The 20365-nt window shown below is 41.2% G+C and overlaps 1 protein-coding gene and 2 non-coding genes across 3 annotated transcripts in view; all 3 read left to right on the top strand.

Moving 5' to 3' along the window:
- The first annotated feature begins 1504 nt into the window (after positions 1-1504).
- On the top strand, positions 1505-1578 carry trnat-agu (transfer RNA threonine (anticodon AGU)). Its single transcript has one exon. It is a non-coding gene; the product is annotated as a tRNA-Thr (tRNA).
- A 528-nt stretch (positions 1579-2106) lies between these two features.
- trnat-cgu (transfer RNA threonine (anticodon CGU)) lies at positions 2107-2179 on the top strand. The gene has a single exon. It is a non-coding gene; the product is annotated as a tRNA-Thr (tRNA).
- Positions 2180-3459: 1280 nt separating this feature from the next.
- Positions 3460-20365, top strand: part of LOC114550677 (zinc finger protein 2 homolog) — a 393410-nt gene continuing 376504 nt past the window's right edge. Inside the window, exons 1-3 of the mRNA XM_028571438.1 lie at positions 3460-3517; positions 4345-4536; positions 4687-4758. Of these exons, the coding sequence (XP_028427239.1) occupies positions 3460-3517; positions 4345-4536; positions 4687-4758 (322 nt within the window). The remainder of the gene's footprint in view (positions 3518-4344; positions 4537-4686; positions 4759-20365) is intronic.

The following is a 20365-nucleotide window of genomic DNA, read 5'->3' as shown; positions in this document are numbered from 1 at the left end:
AATGCACCATCTTGTTGGCCATAATATTTACACGGAACTATATTTCATGTGCAAAATTATGATTAAAAGGCATCATTACGTGCCATGATCTTTCCCTGACCATACCTCCACCACAGTTTAGTTTGAATACATACTGTACTGTATGATTTTCATAGACTTTACAGAGTAATAATGATAATAATAATGAATTGAATTTGTATAGCGCTTTTCACAAACTCAAAGTCGCTTGTAAATGTCCCACACCTCTACCGTGAAATGACTTCAAAACTGGAACTTGAGGTGCTATTAAAAGACATTGCTCCATAATTCCAGACAATAGCCGTGTTGGGAACCGTTCCCTCATTCACTCCCTCACTATTCCCTGCATAGTGTTTATTAAATAGTGAACTATAGAGGGAACGGCCAAACGAGATTTCGGATACTCGCTGACAACACATGCGCCCGTTATTCGTGTGACGAAGGCAGGTGTAAACAAACCGAAACTAAAATCCTTCTCATCCGCCCCTGGAACTAACCGAGCACCCAGGAGGAACGTAAAAGGCTGTGTATTATATATGTTGCACGTTACATTTCCGCTCTTAAGAAAACAAAAGTCCGCTCCATTTTTTTTCTTTTTCAGTGTTCGCTGTGACTTCGGCATCTTCTTCTCCTCCGTTGCATTGTGGTATGCGGGTGTAAAATGTAGGGTACATCGCATGTGCACTCAAGTTAGCAGTGCATTGTGGGTGTTTTATAGCGGACTCTGCAGGCGAATGAAATTAACCGCGGAGAATTCAAACACCACTACCAAAGGGCGATCCCACTACGTAGTGCTGTATATACAGTATGGTATAGGGAACGGTTTCCAACACAGCTAATGAATGATGTATTCCAGTGGAGGACATCTCTGACTACACACACACACACACACACACACACACACACACACACTGGAAATCCAACATTTTTAACGTATCAATTTTGAGATTTTACAAAATAAAAGTCCCACATTTCTTCCGTAGAATAACTTGAAATCAGAGGAGCTATAAAGTGACATTGGTCCATACATTCCGGCCAATGAATGATGTATTTGAGTGGAGGACATCTCTGACTACACACATACTGAAATAGATTTTTTTTTTTTTTTGGACTGTATACATTTTTAGATTATACGAAGTAAATGTCCCACATTTCGAGAGAGAGAGTTAGAGAGAGAGAGAGAGTTAGAGAGAGAGAGAGAGAGAGAGAGAGAGACTGAAGAAAAAAGGAACATGTCTGGTTATTCCCTCCACCTTTGAGTCATTCGAGACGAGGAGGACTCTCGCGGCAGAAAATCCTCCTCAGCATCTGGATCATATACGGAGAATAGTCTTATTTCTTATTGAACATGCATGTTAAGTGGTGTATGCAAATATCAGTTATGTTAAATGGAAGAATTTATCAATCGGTCAGTAAACTGAATATTATACAGCTCATAAAAGGTAAAAGAGAAATTAAGACTTAACATTACAGAAGTCCTCGTGGAGGTGCTGTGGCTTAGTTGGTTAAAGTGCCTGTCTAGTAAACAGGAGATCCTGGGTTCAAATCCCAGCAGCACCTTGTTGTTGCAGAGATTACCTCTGTTAGCATCCCATCAGCATGTGGGCCCAATCGTTATGCTAACCTGGTAGCAAATGAAAAAGTAAAAGAGGATTGAAAAGGTAGACTGTTTTCCCTGGCATATTACATTTACTCAGAAACACTACATTAACGCACACTTAAGATGGTACATAAAAGCACATGAAATGCATACTGTAGCAATGCAAGTTTAAACTATGATACACACCTTAGTTTATTCATCAGCCATTTGTGTTCATTTGGCCTAATTATGCTGTTTTGATAAAAACTAGTAAATTGATTATTAGCTCTCCTCCAGTCTGTAAGGAAGAGCCTGGAAGAAGCTCATATCAGGCAGTCGGCCCCTTAAATGCCCTGGCTGTTAAAGTTCAAGTTGATGTCACCTCTGACCTCAGTCAGCATCACATGCACCTTAAACCACACCCAACAGTGATGTCACAGGGTCATGGTGTACACCTGGGCCACTATCGGCCCGACAAAGTGCGCAAACCATTTGTCAGATCAGTGAGAGGCGCTGTAGCTTAGAGGTTAAAGCGCCTGTCTCGTAAACAGGAGATCCTGGGTTCAAATCCCAGCAGTGCCTGGTTAACAGTTGATTACCTAGAGCCTCCAGATGACTGTCTTCATGCAATTGCATAATTAGCCAAAATCTGTGTATTTTCGTCACATAAATTGCCGATTTCCACGCAAAATATGCGGGGCTTGCATGATTTCATAATCTCCGCATTTTCGTAGCAAAAAAATCACATATATCTTAGCAGAAAGTTGAATCAGGATCTCCCACACGAGCTACCCTGTGTACTTTAGGAAGAAGGATGTTTGGAAGTGTTTAAAACGAGTATATCGGACGAGAGGGAGTTGCGTATCTAACGCAGCGCTGCAGAGGACAGGCTTGCACGGGTTCACTTCACTCTCCGCTCCCAGTGCTTACTAGCCGTGGGCGGGCATGTTTGGGCATGTAACAGACAGTGTGTCTGTGTGTGTGTGCGCAGCGCTGTGTGTGTGTGTGTGTCTAAAATATGAGACCTGCTGTATCATCTCCAACGTATCGTGAGTGGTTCCTCAACCAGTCAGCGCGCAGCTCATCTAAACATTCATGAGCATACCATATTTGGAAGAAAAGCTGTCGTTCCAATTAGAGCCATTACACAGGGATGCATAAGGGCAAAAAAAAAAAATAGCACCTGGGACATTTTCAGCCCAACCAATGTTACATACCCTATTAGGAGACCATAAGGATGCAATAGTCATAGTCATAGTTGAAAAATGACAGTTTGGAAGGTAAATAGGACATACATAGAACCTCTAAATCCCAGTGACACCTCTTTCCTCTGCAAATCTCACTATTTGAAACTGCCTCTGAAAACGGGCGAATCTGAACAAAGCTAAAAGTTGACGTCAACTTCTCAAATCCTCCTCATTTGGCTCCACCTTCTATCTTTGTAACGCCCCAAAAGTTACATACTGTAGGCCACTAACTGATCTGAGGTCAGTTAGTCTTCTAAATCTCGTTCGCTCAAATCTCAGAAATTTTATACATTGTTCATCTGCTGTTGACATACTAAATTCACTTCTGAGACTTTTTTCTTGTTGCGAGAAATCAACTATATAAAGCTCAAATATGGGCCGTTTTACAAAATTTAGTACGACTGTTGACTGAGACGGCGCCCCCTCCCTTTTGACTTTGACGCAGCACGGCCTGGACTGATGGGCTGAGTAAAGACAGGTGCGTAAAAACTAATGATGAACTGATTGAAGACAGGTGTGGCGGAGAGACCGGGAGCAGTGAGAGAACAGACAGAAAAGGAACACAGGGAGCAGTGGAAGAGGGACGAAGGGAGCAGTAAGGGCAGGAGTGGTAAAATGTGGGCCTCCGGTGGCGTGGGACTGCTGGTGGATAGGACCGAGGACAGGACTGGAGGTAAGGCTGGAGAGGACGGTCGAGATCTGCGAGGCCTGTGCTGACGTTCTATGGGCGTGCAGAAGGATGCTATGCAGTGAGACGTGTGGTCGACAGTTTTGAATGTCATCATATATAATATATATATATATAAACTATGTGGTCTGTTTCGGAGTTCAGGAGCTCCACAGTTCGCTGTGACAGCGGCGCAGTGCCTGCCCGGATCGCTGGCTGTCTGCCTGGACTGTCAGACCCCGCTGCACGCTGGCTGGAGCTCTGTCAGGAGATACGGAATACTGGCCCAGAGAAAGGGACTACATATCGGACAATTGAGCGGGACATGTGGATTTAAATCAGTGGCGCAGTGGACTCGCAATGGGCGGTGTGCAGGCAGCGGTTCACGGTACTAACTTTTTTTTCCAACATGGATCCTTAGTGAACAGTGCCGAAAGCATAGGTGTGTGTGTGTGTGTGTGTGTGTGTGCGCGACACCGAGGAGGATGAATCGACTATAACGAAACTCTGTATCTGGTGCTTTGTACAGTAAGATTGTTGAGTTTATGTGTCGGGGCAGAAATCTAGTTTGAAGCCAGCGGCATAGCGGGCATGCCTGGACATGTCTGTAGTTTGGAATGGGACGTCAAGAAAGCTGCCGCTGAGGCAAAAGGGTGTTAGGCATTAGGGGCCAAAAAACAAAAACAAGACACATTTTCAGCTCAACCAATGTTATATACCCTATAAGGAGACCTTAAAGAACAGCGTGAAATACCGTATATAACCATTCTATCACCCCCTTTAAAGGACAGTGGGTAAAGTCGACTCTTAAAACGCTTTATTTTATTTTGAAGGGCAGAGGAGTGTAGCGGAAGTTGTGTTTGTGTTTCCGGAAGACGCTCAGACCTCCGTCCCATTGTTTTGCCTTTTAGCTCGTGATGAGGACGGCGGAGTAAAAGGCGCCAGTGTTTGGTGTCCTTCCAGAGAGAAACATCCCAAACTGCTGCATGAGGTTTTCAAACCTGAAACGGAGCTACAAAGAGCAGGTCTGTTTTCTTTCTAGCGACCGGAAACGCATTTTACTGCTGCTGTTGTTGCAGGGAGTCCGCGCGCTAAGCTAACGTTAGCCGCAGCTAGCTCCTGCTAACGTGTGTTACCGGATATGTTGTGAGCTCCGTGTTTTTCCTCAAATGCAGCTCGGGGAGAAGTTGAGGAGAGACACTTCAACATGGACTCTGAGAGGAAACTGTCAGCTGGCCAGCAGAGAGGTGGGAGACGTTTACAATGTTCTATATTCTTCTTCTATTTCTTCTTACTTAACGTTAACGTTACCCTGTTGGGGGAGAGTCATTGTTGTATGAGCTGGCTCTGGTTTATAATGTCATATAACTTATTACTATCTAGTTTGAAAGTCAGTCACAACTGAAAATTATAACTATATTAATAAGTAAGAGTTGCTGTCAATGCCTTAAGTGGAGGACAGGAGGTGCTCCACTTTTCTCCACTTTTTGCCACAGCTGATAAATTAACCACATTTCGTCCATGGCGACGCTCTGCTATGCATAGCAACGGTCTGTTAGTCTTATCAACGGTCTATCAAGAATGCTGTGGAATCGATGTAAATGTACTGTATTACAGCCTCATACAGACTCTCCCTCCGTCCTCGGTCTCTTTTCGTCATCACCGAAATGCTATCATATCTAATGTGATTAAACCTCCGTGGAAAGGGCATCCAGTGTGGGGAAAACTGAGTGATGATCGAGACAGAGCTCAAAACACATTTGTTTTGTCGAGGTCAATAGTTATATATGTAATCGGCAATGTACCAGTCTACCACTGCCTTCAATGTAGCAATTCAATTCAATTAAATTTTATTTATAGTATCAAATCATAACAAGAGTTATCTCGAGACACTTTACAGATAGAGTAGGTCCAGACCACACTCTATAATTTACAAATCCCCAACAATTCCAACAATTACAGTAATTCCCTCAAGAGCAAGCAGTGCGACAGTGGCGAGGAAAAACTCCCTCTTGGGAAGAAACCTCGGACAGACCCAGGCTCTTGGTAGGCGGTGTCTGACGGGCCGGTTGGGGGTGTGATGAACAGTGGCAATAATAGTCACATTAATAATGGAACAGTGACTGGATGTAGCGGGAAGCTGCAGGGTTCAGCCGGAAGAAGCATGACATTGCAGGGCACCGCTGAGCTCGGCAGGGAGTGCAGCAGGACCACGGCGACAGCTGGAACCAGGATCTTGGTGCCAACGTTCTCCAAGGAAATACGCTGGGGAAAAACATAAGGACTCCGGGAGTAAACTCCCCAGAAGCTAGGATTAGTAACAAGCATTTCTGGGACTGGATACACACAAATAGTAATAGTAAAAGTAATAGAAAGGGAGAGGAGAGAGCAGCTCAGTGTGTCAAAGGAAGGAAGGAAGTCCCCCGGCAGTCTAGAACTATAACAGCGTAACTATAACAGCGTAACTAAGAGAGACAGGTCATAAGGAGAGGTAGCTTTTTCGGGCTTAGAACTCTCCCCCTGCCGGATCGGGCTTGGCTGGCCTGCCTCCCTCTACTTTGTTATGTATTATTAGTCTAACAATTATGAAGAGAAGCAGGTGGGCCAGTTAGGTGAACACTGCAACTCCTCACTCCCTAACTATAAGCTTTATCAAATAGAAGAGTTTTAAGTTCATTCTTGAAAGCGATTACAGTTTCTGCCCCCCGAACCCAGATCGGGAGCTGGTTCCATAGGAGAGGAGCCTGATAACTGAAGGCTCTTGCTCCCATTCTACTTTTAGAGACTCTAGGTACCACCAGTAACTCTGCATTCTGGGAGCGCAGTGCTCTAGTGGGACAATAAGGTATTAGGAGCTCTTCTAGATATGATGGTGCTAGACCATTTAGAGCTTTGTAGGTCAATAGAAGGATAGCACTAGTAAACTTTATATTTGACAATCAGGCCTTCTGTTTTCCGTCGCATCGTTTATAGACCTCAGCGGACCCGACCGGAGCTTTATTCCACGGAGGAGAAAAAGAAGAGAGACAAAGTGGCTGTGTATTGTTGTTTGGCAAACAGTAGCTGTTGCACAAACTCCTGAGGAGACGCGCGCGTCCACATAAAAGAGGCGGTGTTTGCACCATATAACCAATCGAAAACATGGATAAGTCTACCAGAGCCGCACATTTTACATAAGAAGAGCAAACGATAATCCCACAGAAATATGAAGAACACAGACACGTTTTCTTTTTTTTTATATACATTTAAAAAGCAGACACAAAAGTAACTTAAAAGTCACTTTCCCTAGGAACTAATTACTTTTGATATACAGTAATTGGTACAATAATTCAATTACTTTTTAAAAGAAGTAACCGTAACTAATTACACATTTTCAGTAACTTGCCCAACACTGGTAGTGATACATTCACGCTCTCTCTCTCTCTCTGTCAGTTGTAGCTCACTCTACCTACTAGTGGACACAGCGCTCTCGAGCGAGCCCTATCTCCTCTCACTGGACTAAGTTTGTTGACGTGTGTGTGTGTGTGTGTGTGTGTGCATCAATAAGTAAGTCTGATGTTATGCAGGATTTATGAATGTTCGTCAGCAACTGTAGGCTTATTTATGAGGGGGCTATTATATGTGTGACCTAATATTGCGCATCTGTTCCAAGGGGTTAAGCTTCGCTTCAGAACTACAACCTCTGATGGCGCCATTTTGTTGCTACAAAGGTATCACCTCTTGTTAGCATTCCACTGACCGCCATTTTTTTTACGTCACTTGACTGCGAATGACTTTACATCTGAAGCGTTTAAAGACTCTATTTGTCCGTTGTTTATTTCTAAAGAAACACGACAATGTATAAAAGGCTCCATTACCTTGTACCTCACGTTATAGCTCCGTAGCAGACGCTTTTGTAAAAATAAGCAAACGATTGTGTCATAACCAAGTGACTTACTGTCGCACAGTAGAGGAATTAGCGTTTAGTACAGGAGAAGCTCGCAGGCAGTTTCGATTTATATGAGATGTTTAGGTTTAATTACTAATGTTAACTAGCATGTTAGTGATCAATAATTGGCCTGTGCTTATGTTATCTCCTTACATATACCTACGCTCTCCGTCTCTGTAAGATTGGGAATGATTGAGATTTCTCTCGGCACAGCTACCAGAAGACTTCACACTTTCAGAAACGTTGCTCACGTCACATTTACGTTGTCTCTCTCAGTTGGAGGCTGCGCAGTAAAGCAAGAGATCACCGGAAAAGTGCTTCTAATAGCCTTCACTGGTCTCCGTCCAGAGCAACGGGGTCTATTGGTCCATTACATATATGTCAATCACTAAGTTTACATGCAGCCAATAACCCGTTCAAAACCCGAATATTAGCAATAACCCGGTCGCGCACAGCCATGTAAACACCGGCAAAAACCCGAATATGCTCATATTCCGGTTTTTGAAAACCCAAATATGCTACCTGGGTTACCCCTTTTCTAACCCGAAATTTTGGTCATTTAAACGGGTATCGGCATATCCCCATCAAAAGGAACATTGATTTGTGTTCTGCGCATGTTCTATTTGCAAGGAATCTTGGTCTTTTTGAGTAGAGGAACTTCTTGTATGCGCCAGAAAACATAGTTATAATAATAATAATAATAATAATTATATACTATAAAATATATATATGCAGAAAACCTGCGCGCAGTATACCGGAAGTAAACATGAAATAGAGGTAAACACAAGACACAGCACCACACTTTTGGAGCGAGGAGGAAACCAGTTTATTTATTAGTGTGGTGAAAACCATGAATATAATGTCTTTTGTTGACGGCAGAAAGTACCGAGATAGTGAGATTTATAAGAAGGGGACCAAAAAGTTATTGCGTCTTAAGGTTGTCTGTACGTCTAGACGCTAACCGTGCGTCGCCGTTTACATTGGGATATTGCCAATTGATTACAAATTTCACGTATACAGGAGTAACTCTCTGCTCACGCATGTAAGCGGGTTATTCTGAATGTTTCAGAAACCCGAATAGTGACCTTAACCCGATCATAACCCGAAAATTGACAGCTTGTAAACGTAGTCAATGATCTGTTCATTGGGTTATTGAGTGCAAACCTAACCGAGAACGTAGTTTAATCTCAGTAATGATGGTATGTTAGGTTATTACTGTCGCTCTGTTGAAGGCAAACGTCCCACTGTACCGTCGTCACGCAGATCACGGACATCTGATTGACTTTACTGCGCGCCGTAGCTAAGTGAAAGTAGGCCTCATCGTTTCTATGTCAACTGTTAGCCCATAGTAGTAGAAAAAATTATTTATGTAAAGAGCTATAGTTAAAAAGTGCTTAACACTCCCACCCCCCAACTGCCAATTTAGGGGACATCGCCCAACCCTAGCCTACTCCCCTTTCCATGGGAGTTTCATCACGTTAGATATGATTGCTATAATACAGTAGGCCTGCATGACAATAATAATACTTTACATTTCTGAATGTGCATTTGTTAAGCACCATTAAAATAAAGTTCAGTGACTGTGAATTACAATATATGACAGCAGATTGGAGTTTCTGTATTTATTACCAAAGCACTAATCAATAATGCAGTTTAAATGTGGGATATGTCCAAAATTGCGTTGCGGGTCGATTCTACATTTTCTGCATGTGCCCCTAAATAATGTCAGACAGGGGCTACGGTCCTCCTAAAACTTTTTTGCTGCTTGATCAGAAAGTAAACTTTCCTTTTACATGATTGTTAGCAGCCTGACCCTTCCCCTTTAAGACAGGGGGCAGCGTGTGTATGTGACGTAACGTTAGTCCGACTGGGTTTGTTATGGGACGTGAGGCTCTCCGTGTGTAGAAAAGTACTGTAAGCCTCAGCTGATACAGTGATGCACATACTTTCTATGGGAAGTGAAGCGACAGTTGTCCGTGTTTTATGTTCGCTGCAAAGACGAACTAAATCACCTGATTAATGCAACTTAATCACGACATCTCCCGGACATTTTTCAGTGCCAAAAGCTGCTACCAGCCAGGCTAAAGCTAACATAGTTAGCCTAAAGAAACAAGGCATCTGTCCCAACTAACGTTACGGTACGGAGCCGCGGCGCTGGAAACGTAGTCAACCAGGGTATTGATCTACCTAATGTCCCTCTCCAAAATTTCTTCAGAAGAGCAGTCACAGCCTTACTTGCTTTGGTGTCTGTAAAGCATTAAAGGGGTGATAGAATGATTATATGCGGTATTTCACACTGTTCCTTAAGGTCTCCTATTCGTTGGGCGGAAAATGTTGATATTTTATGGGTCCTTATGCATCCCTGTGTTTTGAGCTCTACATGGTTGATTTCTCGCATAAAAAAAGTCTCAGAAGTGAATTTAGTGATGGAATAGCAGACGAACATTGTATAAAATTTCTGAGATCTGTGTGACCTAGATTCAGAAGACCAAGCTGACCTCAGGTCAGTGGTAGAGCCTATGCAAATGTTGGGGTGTGACAAAGACTAGGAGTAGAGGAGTTGCCGTCAACTTTTAGTTTTGTTGAGAGTCGCTCTTTTTTAGTAGTCATATGTCATCTTGTAAAAAAAAAAATTTTTTTCATGATATATAGCGCAGAAAAAAAATATCAGTGTCAGTTTTTTTTCCAACAGCCTGCAGGCCTATTGGCAGACTTGTACTTGGTTAAATGTTTTTACTGGTGAAAGTTACAGTAGTTCATATACCATGTCATATGAAATATAATAGTCAATGAAATACAATAAATATTGTTAAGTTTTCATTGGCTGAAACCGGGAACTATATTCTCAGGCGGAAGAATATAGTACTTGGGCGGAGTGATATGCTCGCAGCAAGCCTGTCTGAGAATATAGTTCCCGGTTTGTTTACTGTTAGAAGATGGCTGTGTCTCATGTTACGTTGTTTTTTGTACACGCTGTGACTATACAAATCACAACATGTAAATAGGAACATGTTGGCGTTATTTTGTCACAATTCGGAGCAGTAGGCTAGTTGGAACCAGTTACCTGCAGGATCTGTGCTGGGCTAAGCTAATGCTGGAACCGTCAGACAGCGTTACAGCACGCACGGAGATAAGAGGGGTATGTATCGACTTGTCTAACTCTGGGGGTTACGGTGAATAAGCTAAATTCCCAATAAGTCGGCGTGTTCCTCTAATCCTAAAAAACGTGGTTGAATTTGAGCCTGCATGCACGTTTTTGTAATCTTAAATAGAACATCTTATATTGGTAGTAGGAAGTTAGCAGGGTGGGTGTGTAAATATATTCTGTGAGTAAAAATTTTAGTAAGAGCAAATTTTTACGACCTCCCATTTTATCAGCTCAAATGTGTATGGATATTGAATCATTTTGCAACATATTTCCCTTCATATGTGGACAACATACTTTATGAGTTAAAGGTGATTATTACACACAAATATTTTACCAAGTTGTGCCTGCCTGCAAAGAAAAGTAACGTGAGTAATGATTTCTGGGGCAAAGGAGACCGTAGACAGCTGGGAATATGGCTAGCTAACGTTAGCTTGTGTAACGTCACACAAACTAGCCTAGGACTCACTCCAGAAGAAATAACTAGCCCCAAAAATATTCTGTTTTTTACCTACTCTCAAAACGTTACTAAATGTCTTTATCCTGAACTCACTCAATCGACTTGACGCGCTATCAAAACATTAGCACTGGCGAACACAGTAACGGAAAAGCCTTCAAAATAAAAGCACGAAACTTGGTCAATGCATTGCACCAGAAAGTTTATGTTGAGTCTCAGCTTTTATTTGAAAGGCTACAATGCTAAACCGGAAATGGGGTAATGGGGAAAAGTGAATTTGCTTGATAATATAAATATTCTCTCGGTATAAGTGCTATATTTGTTCTGATTTCAGTCGAAACAATTAAACATGTTCTAATACTATCAATGACAACATCAGGATCGGGGCTCGGGAGACGAGATATTAACTTTAGAATGAGTTGCCTATTATATGATAATGTGTCATGTGACATTAATGTTAACCGCCTCGCTCGGTCTCGCCTCCTTGTAGAGTTAACGTGACTGACAAACAGGGACAAGCCAGACCCCATGTAACTAACAGCGTTAACGAAAATTAACTGTAGACAATTCAGTATGAACCACTAATGTCACGCTGCAATATATTAACATTAACGTTAGCCTGTCTGACCACAACCAAACAAAACGTAAACTCGCAATACCAACAAAATTAATCATATTCTTCGAAATTTCCATTAAATAATGACCTTTTACACAAAGCAGAGCTGGAGGAGATTAACGTTAAACTATTGCTTGTTCACACAGTGGTTGACAGACACAAACAGTGGAGTGGGGGGAGGGTCAAAGTGAGGGAAACGTTAATCATCATCATGAGCTGCAAAATTCCCGCTCGGATTAAAAATCCGGACGATAAGGACCCACAAATAATGTTGAAGCGTGGCATAATGGGTGCTTTTTTGACCTAACGTTACAAAAAATACCTCCTATAAAGCTGCTCAGTTTGTAAAAAATCTGATCTTTTTAATCTCTAAATCCCAAAGTGCTGATTAATGGCACACGGTAATGCCTTTGTGAACACCAGCTTATGTTAGCTAACGTTAATATTAGCTAACGTTATTAGCATTAACCAGTGAAAATTAACAATTGAATGCTACCAAAACAGACAATATAGCATTTCAAAACTAATACTGCTAAACTATACTGCTAATGGATGGAATATGGCCACCAGAAACTGATTTGGCAGAGATGAAGTTCCCATAATGCAATTCGAAGTGTAAAATAACAGAAATACACCTGTGAATCACGTACTAAGGACACTTTTTGTTGAAATATACAGTCATACAACTGTTACAATACAATATACAGATATTTCTTAGTGTGCATGCGAATGGGACATTTGTGATTTATTGTATTTTCTCTGGCGTAGTAATTGCTATCATCGCGAAAATTGTGATGCTCGTTCGGTATGCCAGTCTGAGGCTCTGTACCAAATTTGGCGAAGATCGGCCATTAGATTTGGCCCTTGTACTCAATCAATGTTAATGGGATTTGCAATGACAATGTACCACAGACCTTGCAGCTCACACTTCTCAATATTTACCTCCTCACCTTTACATTTTAGTTTTTGCTTTCACTTCTTAACCACCCTGACAAAGTTTCTACAACCTTCACAGTGGACAAATGCAACTCTTTTCTCTCACTTTTTCAATCCAATATCAACACCATTTACAACAACTTGACCACCTCCCTTGTCCCTTCAACCACACATGCCTCCTTCCCTCCACTCTCTGTCACTCTCTCATTTCTCTCTGCTGTCCCCTGTGGTCAGGGGGTTAAGAAGTTTGTTTATTGTAGCGAATTGCTAAAGGTAGTCTGAATATGCATTGAGATGAACTGTTAACCACTACATTTGCAACGTCAATGTACCGCAGACCTTGCGGTTCACATCTCTTGATATTTACTGACGTTTACCTCCCCACCGCCAGGCTTTGGGTCCCGCTTTCGCACACTCCCCGGGGTATGTTATTTACATAGCTGTATATTGTTAAGTATGAGAGGGAAACCTGTATTGGTACCAGTGTTTCCGCTGGTAACTCTCTGTTATTGCGGCCGCCACGGTTCCCCCCAGTTGCTAGAAATGGTGATAGGTGTAAACCGAGCCCTGGGTATCCTGCTCTGCCTTTGAGAAAATGAAAGCTCAGATGGGCCGATCCGTTACCTCCCCTTTCTCTGATTTGCCCGCCCAGAGAATTTGGCACACCCATGAGAGAGAGAGAGACATCATGGCTTTCAAATGAGCAAAGTGGCAGCTGGTCAAGCCCCCCACCCCTCCCCCCCTTTTCTCCTCTTCGATAGCTACAGACACAGAAATTACATACAAAGGAAAGCTCATTGTGGGACTGGCTCTAGTGGCTGTAATTCTGCACCAAGGCTGAATTTCGGGAAAGAGACTTCAGATACAGTATTAGGGGACCACTAAGGTCTATATAAAAGAGACTTCAGATACAGTATTATTGGCTCCGACTGGACTTCATGGTGCATTCAGCTGACCCTCTGTAAACTCATATTGCGTTCATGTCCCCCTTGTTATTGTGACTGTCAGTGCTAGAAAAAAAAAATCATTGAATTGAAAATCCTGATATTTATATTATATTTACATTAATGGCTGCTATTTTACGTTTCAGCTTTACCTTCAGATGTCCAGAAAGTGATTGTTGGTGAAGAACATCAGCAGGAGTTGATCTCCATTCTGGACCAGGAGGACACAAAGCCCCCACACATTAAAGAGGAACAGGAGGAACTCCGGATCAGTCAGGATGAAGAGCAGCTTCAAGGGCCGGAGGAGGCTGATGTCACCAAGTTCCCATTCACTCCTGTCCCTGTGAAGAGTGAAGATGATGAAGACAAACCTGAGTTTTCACAGCTTCATCAAATACAAAATGAACAGATCAAAACAGAAGCTGATGGGGAGGACTGTGGAGGACCAGAACCAGCCATGAAATCAGATCCAGATACACATTCACAACCAGATACTGATGACGAGACTGGAGACTCTTCTGAACCTGAGACTGATGACAGTGCTGATTGGAAGGAGACAAGAGAACCTCAGTCAGGTTTAAACTCTCTGAATAATGATGGAGTCCCTGTTAGTGACTCAGGATGTACTACTGATGAGAAAACCTTTAGCTGCTCTGTTTGTGGGAAAAGATTCGCCACCGATGGATATTTGTCGAGGCACATGAGATATCATACAAAGAAACCATTTAGCTGCTCAGTCTGTAAGAAAGCTTTTACAGAGAATGGACATTTACAGACCCACATGAGAAGCCACGCAGGAGAGAAAGCATTTAGTTGCTCAGTCTGCGAGAAAGTTTTCACAGAGAGAGGGCATTTAAAGGCACACATGAGAATCCACACAGGCGAGAGACCATTTAGCTGCTCTGTCTGTAAGAAAGCTTTTAGAGTGAATGCTGGTTTAAAGATACACATGAGAATCCACACAGGAGAGAAACCATTTAGCTGCTCAGTCTGTAACAAAGCCTTTACAGATTATGGAAATTTTCAGACGCACGTGAGAATCCACACAGGAGAGAAACCATTTAGCTGCTCAGTCTGCAAGAAAGCTTTTAAAGGGAGTGGAGAATTACGTGCACACATGAGAACCCACACAGGAGAGAAACCGTTTGTCTGTTCTGTCTGTAAGAAAGCTTTTGCAGTGAATTCAACTTTAAAGCAACACATGAGAACCCACTCAGGGGAGAAACCGTTTAGCTGCCCAGTCTGTAAGAAAGATTTCACAATTGGTAGAAGTTTAAACAAACACATGAGATTCCACAAAGGAGACGAATCGTTGAGCTGCTCAATCTGTAAGAAATATTTCGCGCGGAGTGAACAATTAGAGATGCACAAGAGAACCCAACACACGAGCGTTACGAGCTCCCCCGTTGTTTTTCTTCTCCCTGTCTCTATCCCAGTCTGTCTGTCTAGTCAGGTGTTGGTGGTTGGCTCCGCCCCCTGTACTTAAGGAAGGCTGGAGGACTCTATCAGACTGAAGCAGCTGTGCACCAGTGTGTTTATTTTTTTGGGGGATTGAGGTCTGAGGGGTACAGCAGAAAACCAAGATGATATTTGGAACTAAATTCATGATATTTGGATATTGAACTATAAATGCAGATGTATAAATAGTAATTGACAAAGAAATAATCGAACGAGTCTATGAAAATTAATTTCTGGTTGTTGTACTTGACCACAAACTGTGCTAGAAGCCCCACATTAAATATCTGTGCATGAAGTTGGCCGGGAGTATTGGTATATAGAACAAAACTAGATACATATTGAACCAGAATACACTACATATTCTGTACTACATGCTTATTTGACAATCTTTGTTAAACCATATTTGTATATTTTGTATGCTGTACTTGCTTATCTATGTGTTTTGTAATAACGTGCTATTGTGATGTAGGACGACCTAATGGGCTGCATGCTTCCACCTGCGCCTTCTCTGAACTTTCTTTTTCCCTTTGGTAAATTCTGCAAGTGTTTTAATTTAATAAATCATTTCAAAACCAAAGATAAGGGATTCAGCCGGGATTTCCCAACCACAAACAAAGTGGTCGGCAGAACTACTCATGCGCACGTACAGCGAGTTTGAAGTATTTCGTTAAAAAAGTGTGGGAGAAAATTGCTGCTCGAGGCAATACGCTGTCAGTGTATTCATTTCATATTTAATCAGAGGTAACCTAATATTGCTGGTGAAAACTTGAATGGTGTTACACCTATAATTTCATTTAGGTGCGAAAAAGTAAGCTAGCCTACTACTAATCCCATTCTGAGCCTGCAGCACCATGATCATTAACAGAAATTAATTTAAAATCATTTAATTCTTTTTTTTAAAACTGCCGTTTGCAAAAAACATGCGACACAAAGAATCTGCCAGGATATAAAAGCTTGTCCACGATGGTGGATGTTAGTGACATGAGGACAGATAAGGTATCTGCATATCTGATCGACTGAAGAAAATACCTCTCAAATTGTTTATCTGGAAATGAAGATGTATGTAGTTGGGACTCAATATCATCTCCCGACGTGAACTCTCTGTGAAGTAATACAGCCATAACGTGAGGTACAAGGTAATGAAGCCTGTTATACATTGTCGTGTTTTTTTAGAAATAACCAATGGACAAATAGAGTCTTTAAACGCTTCACATGTAAAGTTATTCGCTGTCAAAGTGGCGCCAAAATGAATGGGAGTCAATGGGATGCTAACGCCGGGTGATGGCTTGTTGGTAACAAAGTGGCTCTATAGGAGCTACGGTTTTTGGATGCTCGCTGATGCCTTTGCTCTGACACAGCACTCTTTCGTTTCTTCATTCAGTCAGTCAGTCTGTCAGTCAGTATCGGGCGCATTTTAGCGCAGTTATCTGCATGAAAAAAAAAAAAACAGGGTTTATTAACCATGTTAGGCAGACGATAAAATGTTTATTTTTTTCTGAAAACATGGCATTTCCTTTTGTCGACGTTCCCGCTGATGAAGCATTACTTTGCAGGGTGTTATATTTCGGGAGATGATATTGAAACCCCGACATTTGAATTTCCAGAGAACTACCTATTTGAGGGGTATCGTTGTTCTTCCCAGTCTATCAGTCGTGTAGCCTACATAACCTTATCCGTCCTCATATCACTAACGTCACCCATCGTGGACATGCTCTACATACTAGCAGATTCTTTTTGGCACATTACAATTTTTTTTTTGCAAACGGCAGTTTTCTGTGCGGCGCATATTCATAAAGCCACTGTAGCAAAGCGCCGTCAGAATAGCGTGACTCGCTCTGAAACTTGTTTTAAGCGTGTTTGTAGCGTTCCCTGGACACAAACCAGTAAGAGCCATTAAAAAGGAGTGCCACAGCATTGCAGGTGAATGATGTAAACCCTTTGAAATAAAAGATTAAGAATGATAATTCTGTTAATGATGGTGCTGCAGCCTCAGAATGGGATTAGTAGGCCTACTTTTTCGCCCGCAGTGTTGCACCTAAAATGAAATAGATTATAGGTTCAATACCATTTCACCAGTAATATTAGGCTATACTTATGATTAAATATGATATATACTAAATTAGAATAAACGCATTTACTGTAGCAGCAATTTGCCTCCCACGCAAATTCTATTCTATTATTTTTATAATTATGCATGTGACCGTCATTGTTGCTGTTATATTGCTGTATGAAAGTACCTGTTCATATTGTTGTAGGAGTTTGATGAATATATTATGGCAGTTGTTGAGATGCTTAAAAAAAAAAGGCTGATAAAGTTGCATATTTTGAATGAAGTCAGTGATGAAGGGCAATATATAAAGTCCTAGACATGTGTGTTTCTATAGTGGTTCTAACAATGCCAGACTGGTCAGAGACCAATACACCTTTCGTTATTTCAGTCGATTTATTTCTTTTTGTATTCCTTAACAATACAGGGGCATGTATGCTACTCTACCATGTGCATCATAGAATAGGTCTAGACCACACTCTGTAATTTATGTTAAAGCGCCTGCCTTGTAAACAGGAGATCCTGGGTTCAAATCCCAGCCGTGCCTGATTATCGGTTAATTATCTAAACAGTGTTTGCCTCTTTATTTTCAACAAGGGCAACAAACTTAATACCTTATTTCCCATATCCAAAAAGTTGTATGTAACATTAGGCTATTAACAATTGAAGTTTAAAACCACAGTATGATCTATTCAGAAAGAAACATTTTATCAACACTGCATTCACAGCATGTCTCCTCAGTAACTCCTGTTTAATCAAATTAGGCCAATCCACAGTTACATTTTGTTAATTTAGTTTAAGGATCATTGTATGTTTTTAAAAGTGTTAACATCCTAATGAACAGGCTTCTTTCATACCATAATGTTACATGTGTCCTTGTTGCACTCAAGATCTCATTTGAACAGATTTCTGTCATTCAAAAAACTCTTGACCGAGTTGAAAACTTTTACAGCCAACTTAATAAAATGTCTGGTTTTATTCGGGCTAGAGATTATAAAGGTTCAATTTGAACTGTCTATTTTTGTTATTTTAAATAGTTTTTACTACACTCCCTTACATTGTACAGGGCTTTATACACCTAATAGTCTATTTTTTTTAATCCTGATGTTTTTATGACTTCTCAGTCATGTCGTGTGTTATGCTGCTGTTTTGTAAAGCAGTTTGCAGCGTGGATTTTGAAAAGTGCTCCACGAATAAAGATGATCATAATCCTTATTTCAAGCTCTGTACGGTATGATGTTGTTGAATATATAGATATCGCTGTGAACAGGGGTAACACCTACGCAGAGAGACCCGATTGGATTCCAACCTTTCAGTCAGGTTTTCGACCACAGCACTGAGACGGCTCTTGTTAAAGTCTTTAATGACATCCACTTAAACACAGATAGTGGCAAAATTTCAGTCTTAGTATTACTTGGTCTCAGTGCTGCATTTGATACGGTCGACCATGACATATTTCTTGACCGATTGGAAAACTGGGTTGGTCTTTCTGGCTCAGTACTAAAGTGGTTTGAATCCTATTTAAAGAATAGGGAGTACTTTGTGTCTATAGGTAATTATACATCTGAGCATACAAATATGACGTGTGGAGTTCCCCAAGGCTCAGTTCTGGGGCCTCTTCTGTTCAACATCTACATGCTTCCACTGGCTCAGATTATGGAAAACAACAAAATAAATTACCATAGTTATGCGGATGACACACAAATTTACATAACCTTATCGCCAGGGAACTATAGCCCAATACAACTGAATATGTGCATTGAACAAATTAACGACTGGATGTGCCAGAACTTTATTAAATTAAATGAAGAAAAAACTGAGGTGGTTGTTTTTGGAGCTAAAGAGGAACGATTAAAAGTCAGCGCTCAGCTTCAAACGACAAAAAATCTTGGTGTAGTCATGGACTCAGACCTGAATTTTAAAAGCCACATTAAGACAATTACAAAATCAGCCTATTATCACCTTAAAAATAGATCAAGGGTTAAAGGACTTATGTCTCAGCAGGATTTGGAAAAACTTGTCCATGCTTTTATCTTCAGTAGACTTGACTACTGTAACGGTGTCTTTACAGGTCTCCCTAAAAAATCAATCAGACAGCTGCAGCTGATTCAGAACGCTGCTGCTAGAGTCCTCACTAAAACCAGGAAAGTGGATCACATCATCCCAGTACTGAAGTCTCTACACTGGCTTCCAGTGCCTCAAATAATTGATTTCAAAATACTTTTGCTGGTTTATAAATCACTAAATGGTTTAGGGCCAAAATACATTTCTGATCTGCTACTACACTATGACCCACCCAGACCTCTTAGGTGGTCTGGGACAGGTCTACTTGTTGTCCCCAGAGTCAGAACTAAACAGTGGGAAGCAGCATTCAGTTTTTATGCTCCACATATCTGGAACAAACTCCCAGAAACCTGCAGGTCTGCTGCAACTCTCAGTTCTTTTAAATCAAGGCTGAAGACCTTTCTTTTTGATCTTGCCTTTCTTTAAATAACCTATTATATCTGCGTTTATATGTTTAACTGTTTTAACTGCTCTTTCTTTAAATTCTTATTTTTTATACTGAAGTTGACACTGTAGGACAATCTATAACTGCTCTTCAGTGTTTAATTTCTTATACTGCACTGTAACTTTTATTCACATATTTTATCTCTCAGTTCTTTGGGGTTCTAGTTAGATCAGTTAGATGTTGCAGAAACTGACATATTTCAGATTATTTCTTTTATACGGGTGTGACAATAGATTACAGAAGAGACAGGCTGTGGACTGTCAACAAAGTTGGTTTGATAACTAACAAAAGGGTCTGAAGACCAAAACAATTACAAGTGAACAGAAACAGTCTGAGAAACTATTCAATTAAGAATAAAATAAATAGTCTACGAAACGAGCACGTTTCCTGACTATAAGGGACGGTCTGAAGACCGTTCCGGGTTTTGCAAGGTTTGCCGAAGAAAAGAACTAAGCCTTGTGGTGACGACTGCATTGAAAAAGAAATAGAGTATACTAAAGCTTCTGTAACCTCCATGTGAAGCATCTGGACCCATTGTTGGTGAGATGAACCAGAAATATTGACGAACTGCTTGAGATGTCTGACATGTTTGTCCTTTCTTTAATTAAACTATTTTTTCTGCTTTTATTCGCGTATTTCATCTCTCAGTTCTTTAACTTCTTATACTGCACTGTAAAATGTATTCTTGTCTTTTAAATAGTTTTTATGTAGCACTTTGAATTGCCCTGTTGCTGAAACGTGCTATATAAATAAAGCTGCGTTGCCTTGCCTTGCAATCTGACGTCCTAACCACTCGGCCAGGAATGGAAATAAA

The sequence above is a fragment of the Perca flavescens genome, chromosome 24 (assembly GCF_004354835.1).
Source record: "Perca flavescens isolate YP-PL-M2 chromosome 24, PFLA_1.0, whole genome shotgun sequence".
NCBI lineage: Eukaryota > Metazoa > Chordata > Actinopteri > Perciformes > Percidae > Perca > Perca flavescens.
This window is presented reverse-complemented; position numbering and strand designations above follow the sequence as displayed.